This window comes from Neltuma alba, unplaced genomic scaffold (assembly GCF_004799145.2).
Source record: "Neltuma alba isolate B1F8T4 unplaced genomic scaffold, ASM479914v2 tig00005664_pilon, whole genome shotgun sequence".
Lineage (NCBI taxonomy): Eukaryota > Viridiplantae > Streptophyta > Magnoliopsida > Fabales > Fabaceae > Neltuma > Neltuma alba.
This window is the reverse complement of record NW_021634192.1, coordinates 15,920-27,765: the sequence shown is the minus strand read 5'-3', so window position 1 is coordinate 27,765 and position 11,846 is coordinate 15,920. Positions and strand designations below refer to the sequence as shown.

Below are 11,846 nucleotides of genomic sequence, written 5' to 3'. Positions count from 1 at the left end.
TGCTACTTGTGTATTTCTGTAGCTCTCCCCTTAATTTTAATTTAAATGGTCTGATCCACCGTAATCAGTTAATATTACTTTAAGCGCATTATTAGTGATAAGTAACCATATGTATCACCTGCAGTGGATAGGATACGCACACACCCAAAACGAGTTCTGAAACTTGCAAGAGATGACCGAAAAAGACAATATAGTTGAACAAAAATATATGTATCAACGTCACGTGAGAAACTTTATAATGTTCACTTTTTAACTACTCTTCCGGTATAAGGGTTTTATATTTAGGATCAAGAAAGTATATAGGATCTAATATCCGGGCATTGTAAAGTTTGGACAAGAATAGTTCTCCCCAATATGATTATTTTTTATTAATGTAATTATAAGGAAAATTAATCATCTAATTCTTATACGTTTGCCTTGATCAAAAATTAGTTCTTAAATAATTAAACATTCTAAAAAAAAAAGTTACACACTTATAGAAATTGAATGGTTAGTTTTACCTAATATCTAATATACATTTCAAGATAATTATTTTAGTTCACATGGTTGCTTATAAATATCTACCAGTCAAAGAAAGCGGGGGATAGAGAGAATTCATTTATGAAACTTTTGTGTTATATTCTTTCTTTCGTGATAGATTATTTTTTGCCGTGCTTTATTGATAAATTAAATATAATATAATTGCTGTTGGCAAAAAAAAAAACATAATTGCTAATCATGCATGAACGTGGCACAGGCAGGATAATATAGTTTAATATTAAAAAAAAAAAAAGCCTAACAACCATTATTTGATTTCTCTGGATTTTGTAAATCAAATGACATCAAACATTTTTTTTAATAATTTTTTTAAGCAGTGATTTTGCGAGTTTCAACTTTCGGTGGAAGATACGATAGATACATAAGGTGTGGACTTGTAGTAACAAAAAAAATAATCCCAAAATTGTTTGATTCAGTTTTAAAAAAATGAATGCCTCGAAATTAAACTTAAAAGCTCGAGTTTTGCGTTAAAAAAAATAATGTTAGAGATCTAATCAGACTTGGTAACACTAAAATTTAACACGCTAATGTATATTAATACCAGATAATCTTATGAAAAAAAATAAAACTCTGAATATTCTTAGAAATGAAATACAACGTTCAAGTCCGCTGAATTGCAGTAAATAGTATGGACTTTTGTCCATAATCTCTTGTTTGGTCGATGAGGAAGGGGAAAACAGGATTTTAATGGGTTCAATTTTTTAAAAATAAGTGAACGAGATTGAAATTTTTTAATAAAAATAATATGTACGCAAGAAGAAAGAATAGATAAAATTAATTAAAAAAAACTAATTCCCTTTTTTTAAGAGGTGAATATTATTGTTAGTCATTACAAATTTTGATTTTAATTTCTATAATTTCATAAAAATTTGATTTAAATAAACTCCATTCAATAAATTAGCCAAAACCGTAATTCGTTAAAAGTACAGGAATTAAAACCAAAACTCGTCTAATCTGTATACTTCTAATGAACTTTGATTAATAGTTCATGTACTTTTAACTAATTTTAGTTTCAGTCATGGCATTAACTAAAAATTAATATCTTTAAATTCAAAAAAACCCTTATAAAACTATCAAGATAAGAGTAACCAAATTTTAAAATTACAAGGACGAAAATTAATATTCAATCAAACTGTAATAATATTAGTTTTTTTTTTAAATCAAAACTCTCCCTCCACGGTTGATTGAGTCAACCAAGATGTCAAGTAGGTAAGGGAATTTGATTTCTAATTTTTGTGTTTGGAACAGTCTTACTTGGCTAGCTAGAGTATACTCTTGGCTCTAACAAATGTACTCCCTATTCATAAAAAAGAAAGGAAAAATGTCGAAAAAATTTTCATTATAAAATTTATTACTCATAGGTAACTAAAAATTTATTTTCAATATATCTTCAGCTAGTGTAATCCTTTTTTAGCTATGTACTACCTCCGGTTCTAATAATAAGAGCTAGTTGACTAATTTGAGAAGATTAAAGAAAGAAGCTAAGTTAGTTATTTGTAATAAAATAGATATTGTCTTTTTTAAAATATCCTTACTAATCAAGTATATTGATTAGAACTATTATTGTTAAAAGGATTATCTTGAAAAAAATACATAAATATAAAAACAAAATAGATTGAGATCTTCGAAAAAAAATGAAAAAGTTTTTGGAGGGAAAAAAAAACCGTAGAGGGAGGGAAAAAATATAAGTTGCTTAACTTGGAATACGGAGTTACAAGTGTCTTAATGGTTAAGGTCCCCTGAATTTGCTGGAGTTGCATGACTCGAAGGTTACGCTTAGAATTAATCGCGTGGGAAACTTGATCATGCCATCCCCACCTTCTCTCACTTCCTTGTTATCCTCAAACTTCCTTTCGCTTCAATTTCTTCGTTCCCTTCCACCTCAATTCAATTCGTCTCTCAACTTCCACACGAAACTCCCTCAAGTTAGCTAAGCCAAGGCCCCACCCTCTTTAACCTTGAAAATATAAAATAGAATAGTTAATTAAGATTACTCCCGGTGCTCAATATAAAAATTAATGTAATATTTAATTTGATTCTAAATATAAGACTATAATCTATTTTATCTCTTATATTTATTTACTTTTTATGACAATTCTTGTAAAGTTGTAATAGTTGCATATATTAAAAATTTCATCAAATGGTAGTTCTAGCTAATACACATAATTAACAAGGGTATTTTAGAAAAAATAACACATATTTATTATAAATAACTAATTTAACTAATTTTCTTAATATACTCAAATTAATCAATTAGCTTTTATATCAAAGACTTGGGGTGATATATTTTTATTAGGGATAATACAATTTTTAGTCCCTTAAGTTTGTTATTATTTTGGTTTTAGTCTGTCAAATTTTAAATCATAAGTTTTGGTCATTCAATTTCTTTTTATTTAAAACATTAGTCCATATAATTCAATAAAAATTTAGACTATTTTACTCCTTGAGGGATCAAAACTTACGATTTAAAATTCAATGAATCAAAATCAAAATGAGAGCAAGCTTAAAAGATTAAAAATCATATTAGTCATTTTTGTTATTTGCAAATTTTTAACAAATGGTGGCTGCTGCTTAGTTTTGACTCTTGATGGGATATTTGGATAGAATCAAAATTATAATTTTAAAAGTATTTTTATAGTATACAAAATAAATATATGAAAAAATTTATCTCGATTAAGTGCTTTTAAAAAGCTCCTGATCTCCAAACATTCCTTGAATCTGGCTGTTATGAGAGCAATGTAAAAAAAAACCGGACCGGACCGGCCGGTTCAACCGGTAAACCGGTGAACCGGTCAGTGGTCCGGTCTGGTTCATAGGCTAAACCGGGGACCGGTTCAAACCGGATTGAACCGGTCCAACCGATGTGAACCAGTGAAAACCGGTATGAACCGGTAATAAACCGGTTTAAATAAATATATTAATATTTATCCTATTTTTTCTCATTTAGCTCTTAATATCTCAATTATTATAGATTTAAATGAATTTTGATGATGAGTTTGGTATCAATAACTATTAATTTTAGTTATTGAGAAATTATAAAGATCAAAATTCTCAATATTGTTGTACTTTATTATTATTACAATCAAATTCTTATTGTATTTCTTTATATTTTTTTATTAGTAATTATTAGTATTGTTATATTTTGTCATTTTTAATTATATTATATTATTTTAATATGACCGGTTTGATCCCTAGTTGACCCCAATCTAACCCATTAATCCTTGAACCACTACCTCAAACGGTTTAGTGTCCGGTCCGGTTTTTGTTCCTTGTATGGGAGTGATTTTTATAGTTTTAAGACACTAAAATTACTATAATGCCCTTCTGCTTAATTAAAAAAATCGTATATGATCGAGTTAAAAAGAGAAGGGGCAGAAAGAAGTCTCAAGAACCTGGAGAGCCGAAACCCGATCGCTAGATGTCCTTAACGTTCTCCGTTCTGCATGTGAATCCGTTGATCTATGTGCGCTTCATTCTTCTTGGGTCTTCATTGATTCTTTCTAAGAGGGGTAAGTTTGAGTCCTTTCTTTTTATGGTGGTTGCTGCTGATCATGAGAAAAGAAAGGAGCTACATGTTCTTTTACTGATTAAGATTGGTATGCCGAGGAGTTTATTGACAAAGAAGGGTCTGATGTCGTCTGTTACGAATTTGACTTCTTTTTTTTTTTTTAAAGGAAAGAAAAAGCTTAAGAAACTTTATTGATGTTTGGGAGTGTATTATGTTTTGGTGGTTTTTGAATTGGAGTGGTTGTTCTTTGACTTAATCTTGAATGGTCACAAGGTGTTTGACGAAATGTTTGAAAGGAACTGGACTTGTTTGCATACGTACTTTTATCGTATTTTGATGGTGGAGAGGACTTCAGATTCTGTTTTAGGTTGATTATGATCTATACCTTGCTTAGAAAGGAAATTTGGAAGATTTATGACTTCATAACAGTGTTGGGAGATGCCAATGATGAAATTTGATTTTCTTGTGAAATTTTGCAATGGCTCATGATTACTTTTGGATATCTGCTTGTAATATTCCACTAGAGATGATTTCATCTATTCAGTAAACTTGTGACATCTCACTGATAAGAATATCGTTGTTATTTTCTGTCTACTAATAACTGCTACACACACACACACACACACATATTAAAACCTGTGGATTTACTTGCTTGATAATTTTTTCTCCAACACTGAATATTGCCTTCATGCCGATAAATCTTTCCTTTTGGGGAAACCATGATACAACTAACATTCACACTTATGTACACACAGCATTCAAAATAATTCTTATATAATGGTGAAATTCAAGCTGAATATGAATTTCATTTCGGATATGAGATATTTGGTGCATGGAAGAGATCTATGAAATTTAGACTGATCTGTTTGGTGTTTGTGAAAAGGACTTGTCATAAGTGATGGATGCCAAGTTAGAGATTCATAAGCGAATCCATTATAATTGGTTTAGTTAGTGCATATTAACTATTTGTTAAAATGCCTGTATAAGAGTGCTACATTGAGCATAAAATGAAATTGACTTGTTTCTTCATTTTGGATTAGTTTAAATTATTTTGAGTGTGATGTTCTATATTTGTGTTTAGAGTTGTCGTGGATTGCAAAAAATCTTAAGTAAGTGCATACTACCTTATCTTGATTTTCATAAGTACTTGAATAATGTTGCACATGTTCATTTGTGCTTGGAACATGGTTCTATTTTGTGGTTGCAAATGCTTAAGATACATGGAGCTATAATAAAAGCTGATAACAAATCATCCTAATTGAAATCTTGATTTGATTATTGTTTTTCTTGTTCATTGAACTATCTTGTTATATATATATGATTTCTAGTAATGAGATTATGAAGTCTACAAAAGGAATTTTAAGACAGGTATTATGAATATTTTGTATAATTTTTTTTTTTTTACAAGATAAAATTTTCATAATATAAAATAATGCTCATCTGTAAATCTGATTAGTTAATTAGATCTTAGATTAAGAACTGGAAGTAGTAAGTTTTAAATGGTTTACTGAGTACACACATGGGAATATCTGGTTAACCTCATAGTTTGACTTCACTGTGATTCCTCGCCTATAGCTGCTGGTGATTCCTCATTGGCAGCAGCTCCGTATTGATTTAAACATTATTATATTTTTTAAGCTAATGTCTTTTTGATTATGAATTGCAGCATCCTAAATGATGGAAAGTATATTAATAATGAATATAATGATGTGTATCTAGTGACAACTCTTGATCGAATTCCACAGGAAGCCTTTACTCTTCACGCTTCAAGTGAGGATGCTTTACATGTTAGCAAAATGGACTTCCATTCATCACATATTCTTCGTTATTTCCTAAAATGGTAAGTGTAAGATTGTAGTTAAACTGATGTTACCACGGTTTTTCCATTAGATGTATGTAAAGTGTTCTTTCTTTCTTTGGTTGAGAAGTATAATGCCCGGTAGTTAATATGGCATGTGTTTATATTAGATTAAGATTAAGGTTTGTCTATTCTGTGCCACAGAGCTGATTTTGTGTGACCTCTAAATTATTGATCTGAGTTTTATTGTTGTGAGAAGCTTGTGCCTTTTTAAACGAGAGTTGAGACTGGAAAGAGTGGACGAGGGTTTGAATCAGGATAATAATAAGCTTCGGACTCAAATTTTCAGCACGATTTGCATGTCTATTTGTTGGGGGGGGGCCTTTTTTCACATTCTGCAAATCACATTCAGGTCCCTAGGGATTTGCAATCATTTTTTAACCAAATCATAAGCATGCATCACATTCGATATAATATAGAAAAATGTACATGTTGGTATTGCTTACGAATTTTAATTTTAGTTTTTCATTTTTATTTCTAGACCCAGTGGAGCTGGCAAAATGATGAAGAAACTCGTATGAAAAGTCAGCAGTGCAAGGATTGATGGCTTCAGGAAGCGTACCAAACAATTTGTAAAACGCCTTCAATCTTTCTCTTTTCTGTCATCCTCATTGGTACCATTGCAATCACCACCGTTGCAGTCGGTAATTGCAACCTCCTCTGATGTCGCCATTTCCTATGACTGAGAAACGACTGAGTGGGCTTTTCCTATTCCCACAAGCCCAATCCACAGTCCTCCCTGAACCTTCCAATTTCTTCTCTCCTAACCTCCTCTCAACCCCACTTCCCACAAACTCCTTCTTCCAGAACTTTGTCCTCAAAAATGGAGACCAAGCCGAGTATATTCATCCTTACTTAATCAAATCTTCGAATTCCTCGCTTTCTCTCTCTTACCCTACTCGCTTCTTCACCTCTGCTTTCATCTACCAAACCTTCGTCGCTGATCTAACCATCGGGAAAATCAATCCTGATTCCAATGCCAAGCATGTAATCTCTTCCTATAATGATCTCAGCGTCACGTTGGACATACCATCTTCGAATTTGCGATTCTTCCTCGTCAGAGGAAGCCCCTATCTCACTGTGGCAGTGACTCAACGTACTGCACTTTCGATCAAAACAATCCATGCGATCCTTTCTCTCTCTTCCAATGATTCTCTCACCAAGTACACCATTCAGCTTAACAATGGCCAGACGTGGTTTATATATGTGTCTTCTCCTATCAATTTCAGTCACACCCTTTCTGAGATTACTTCAGATGGGTTTTCGGGTATCATTAGGATTGCTGTTTTACCCAATTCAGACTCGAATTATGAGGCGATTCTTGACAGGTTTAGCCCTTGTTATGCGGTTTCAGGGGAAGCTTCATTAACAAAACCATTCTGTGTCGAATATAAATGGGAGAAGAAAGGGTGGGGGGATTTGCTGTTATTGGCTCACCCTCTCCATCTTCAACTTCTGTCTAATGATAATGCGTGTGGTGTTAGTGTTCTTGATGATTTCAAGTACAGAAGCATCGATGGCGATCTTGTTGGTGTGGTTGGGGATTCGTGGTTGTTGAAGACCGATCCTATTTCTGTGACTTGGCATTCTACCAGGGGTGTGAAAGAAGAAACTTATGAAGAAATTGTTTCGGCACTTGCAAAAGATGTGGAGGGCTTGGATTTCACCTCAATAACAACTACGTCATCTTATTTTTATGGGAAATTGATTGCAAGAGCAGCTAGGTTGGCATTAATAGCTGAAGAAGTGTCATTTCTCGATGTGATTCCTGCGATCAGGAAGTTCCTGAAGGAAACCATTGAACCATGGTTGAAAGGAACCTTCAATGGTAATGGCTTTCTGTATGACCCCAAATGGGGAGGGATTGTGACAAAACAAGGGTCTAACGATTCAGGTGCTGATTTTGGCTTTGGGATTTATAATGATCACCATTACCATCTGGGATACTTCATTTATGGAATTGCAGTTCTTTCGAAGATTGACCTTGCCTGGGGAAGAAAATATAAACCTCAAGCTTACTCACTCATGGCTGACTTCATGAACTTGAGAAGAAGATTAAACTCAAACTACACACGCCTAAGATGTTTTGACCTTTACAAGTTACACTCGTGGGCTGGAGGTTTGACCGAATTTGCAGATGGAAGAAACCAAGAAAGCACAAGTGAAGCTGTAAATGCATACTACTCAGCAGCATTAATGGGTCTAGCTTATGGTGATACCCATCTTCTTGTCGCTGGATCAACACTCGCAGCACTGGAAATTCATGCAGCGCAAATGTGGTGGCATGTAAAAGAGGAAGATACTTTATATGAGCAAGATTTCACAAAGGACAACAGAGTAGTGGGTGTTCTTTGGGCTAATAAAAGGGACAGTGGGCTGTGGTTTGCTCCTCCTGAATGGAGAGAGTGTAGGCTTGGTATTCAGGTTCTGCCATTGTTGCCTTTAACTGAAGCTTTGTTCTCTAATGTGAAATACGTGAAGGAACTTGTGGGATGGACATTACCTGCATTGAATAGGGAAGGTGTTGGCGAAGGTTGGAAAGGGTTTGTTTACGCCTTGGAAGGAGTTTATGATAAAGAGGGAGCATTGGAGAAGATAAGAAGCTTGAAAGGATTTGATGATGGAAACACATACACCAATCTCTTATGGTGGGCTCACAGCAGAGGGGATGAAGTTGAAGATGAAGATGACTGTGGTCATGTGAAGAACTGTTGGTTTGGTCATTACTGTCACTGACAGTTGTCTGATTATTTCCTTGTTTTAGAAGTTTACATAAAGTCGAAATTTTTTGGGTTATACTTATAATATTGTATTATTCATATCTCATATATAGGTTTGTTGGTCATTGTAGCTGAGGAGTTGTGAATTCATGTCTGTAACGTCTGATTTCGAGCTGCTTGTGTATTTATGGCTTTTGTCTCTTTCCTTGAGTTAAATATAAATGGCGTGAGCTACCAGGATTAATTTTACTTTAAGCCATAAGTAACTACTATCTAAATGTAGAAATACCGTATGCAGCTCACAGGCACATGCAAGAAAGTTCCAAAACCTTTAAAAGGTGAGGCGAAAAAGACAACATAATTGAGCAAAAATATATGTACCAATATCAGGTGGGATAATTTATAATGTTGGGAAAATTTCATTTGAGGGTTACTGTAGCCAATTAATATTAGTCAACCTTCAAAACATTTGAAAATTTCAGTCAACCCCATTAAACCAAGATGAACTTAGAATTTAAGGGTAAAATTACAATACTACCCCTCTTTTTTATTTTTTTTAAATATAAATATTAATTGTTACTGGAGTTTTGGCCACCGGTGTTCAGGTAACCGGTGTCAGAGATCAAAGCTCTGGTGGCAACTGCAGGACTCAAGTGGTAGGAGGATTTTTTAAAAAAATAATGTGGTCAAGGGGGTTTGAACCCATGACCTCTTGGCACACTAAAAATAATATAACTGTCAAGCCAACCAAACCATTTAATTATATAGTGCAAAGAAAAACATATATAATAAAACAAATACAAACATCTAAGTGTAAATGGATAAATAAAATTCGACAATTTATAAGTAAAATTCATTCATTTACAACAAAAATTTGACAATTTACAAATAACAAAATAAAATTTACAACACCAAATGCAAGTATCTAGATGCGAATAAATAAGTGAGATTTGGAAATTTACAACAAAAATCCATGCATTTACAACCCAAATCTGGCGATTCATAAAAAACATAAGGGAATTCACAACCTCAAATACAAGTGTCTATGTGTAAACGAATAAGTAAAATTCAATGATTTACAACTCAAATTCGGCAATTTACGAACCAAATTTGGTGATTCATAAGAAATATAAACATTGCAAAACTTATAAGAAAATTCACAACCTCAAATACTTATAATTTTGTTGTGAATCGCTGAATTTTTGTCGTGAATCACTGAATTTTACTTATTCATTCACACTTAAACACTTGCATTTGGGTTGTGAATTCTATTATATTATTTGTAAATTACTGAAGTTTTGTTTAAATTGTTGAATTTCACTTGTTCATTTACACTTGGACATTTGCATTTGTTTTGTTACCTATATTTTTCTTTGCATTATATGATCAAGGGCTTATTTGGATTGACTTATAATTAGCTTTTCAAACATGATTTACAGAATACAAAGTAAGTATGTGATGAGAGTTTTGTCTCGACTTACATGAACTTGTTTAAAAATCCATTTTAGACGGAGCTCCAAACAAACTCCAAATAGTTTGGTTAACTTAATGATTATATTACTTTTGGTGTGCCAAGGGGTCATGGATTCAAACCCCCTTGGCTACCTTATTTTTAAAAAAAAAAAAACTTCTGACAATTAATATTTATTTTTAAAAAAATAAAAAGGAGGGATAATATTGTAATTTACCCTTAAATTTTAATTTTATTTTGGTCTAGGAGGGTTGACTGATTTTAATTAGCTACAGTGATACTTAAATAAAATTTTCCTTATAATGTTTCTGAATAGCTCTTCTCAATATGCTTGTTTTCATTAATAATGATTGAACTCAAGAGCTCATTTAAGGGAAATCAATTCCGTTCCCTCCGAAGGCTTATAGCTATGAGGACAAGAAGTTATATGGTTCATTAATTTTGAACTTTCGTTTTTCAACTTGCAACTTGTTTTGATCAAAGATGTTTGGTTGATGCTAGCAAATTAAATTATAATGGTTGCTGTAGTTGAGCTAGAAATTCAAAACACACACACACGCACACGCACACATATAGGGAAACAGATTAAGGAACAAAGTTGTGGCCTTAAGTTGAAGTTGGGATGGTTAATAAGTGGTGTATACTAATTTCGAGTTTCATCGGATGTAATACAAGAGGACATCTTATAGAATACACACACGTGAAACTTCCTCGAGCTATCAAAGGAAAACCTTAATCTAGCTTGTTTATTTAGTGTTGCTTTTGGTTAATTCTTGTTTAGATTTTTCTTGACAAAAACTTCATAATTAAGTCCTGCCTATATGTATAAATACTTTAATCTATACTCTTCTGATCCTGTTTATAACATAAAGAGAGAAGAATTTTTTTATCTTATTTATAGGTAGAGAGAATTTTTCATATGAATGTATATCACAATTTTTTACACCAAATTTGTGCATATTCATATTGATAAAGCCCAATTTTTATAAATTTTATCCCACATTAATTTAGGATTTAAATGATAATTTTGAGCTTAAATGAACTTTTTATGCATTATTGGATTAATTAGTTGATTTTTGATTTTGCATAAAAATGGAGATTTTAGATACAAAATATAAATATTTTGTGATTTCCTATTTTTAACTTGGAATTAATTTTTTCTATTTCTTTGGAAACAAGTCTCATATTTTTAGAAATATTACTTTTAGAAAGTTTTGCAATCTTTTGTCTAATTTTTTTGCATACTTAATATTTAATTTTTTATTATATTTGGATATAATCTACATTAATGAATGCACTTAAATTCTTATATGTCAAAAAAAAGTACATAGAAAATCTAATGGTGCAAGATTGTTTCTTAGAATCTAAGCACAATCCAATAACTGATATCAAGTGAGTCAATTAAGTACTAATAGGCTTGAGTTTTGTATCCAAAAAAATTTTCCTTTTCCCCCGCTAAAATAATCCTCTAACCAACGACATATCTTCCCTCGTCCATATTTACGGATCGCACCATATTTCATTCGTCCCATATTCGGAAAAAAAAAACACCATCCCCTCTCACCATCATCAATTCACATCCTTTTCTTTCTTACTCCACGTACAATCCACATAATCATCCTCTTCTCTTCTTTACTCCTCATGGCTGCAGCATCTAATGATTTTAGAGGGAAGATAATTTTTATGGAGGCTTAAACTTGTTAGGGAGGCAACTTGGAAGGAGCATGGAAAAAACTTGAGTCTTGAGCTAGC

General features: G+C 32.5%; 1 protein-coding gene across 4 annotated transcripts; it reads left to right on the top strand.

The window, feature by feature from the left end:
- Nucleotides 1-3,974: 3,974 nt before the first annotated feature.
- Nucleotides 3,975-8,872, top strand: LOC114748259 (probable endo-1,3(4)-beta-glucanase ARB_01444). 4 transcript variants are annotated; one of them, XM_028936616.1, is made up of 3 exons: nucleotides 3,975-4,046; nucleotides 5,791-5,885; nucleotides 6,385-8,872. In XM_028936616.1, the coding sequence occupies exon 3, from the start codon at nucleotides 6,567-6,569 to the stop codon at nucleotides 8,637-8,639; it is 2,073 nt and encodes a 690-aa protein (XP_028792449.1). In that variant the 5' UTR covers nucleotides 3,975-4,046; nucleotides 5,791-5,885; nucleotides 6,385-6,566; the 3' UTR covers nucleotides 8,640-8,872. The 4 variants fall into 4 exon arrangements, with proteins under 4 accessions (XP_028792449.1, XP_028792451.1, XP_028792450.1 ...); XM_028936618.1 differs by having other exon boundaries at nucleotides 5,791-5,891; XM_028936617.1 differs by lacking the exon at nucleotides 5,791-5,885 and having other exon boundaries at nucleotides 4,008-4,046.
- Nucleotides 8,873-11,846: the final 2,974 nt, after the last annotated feature.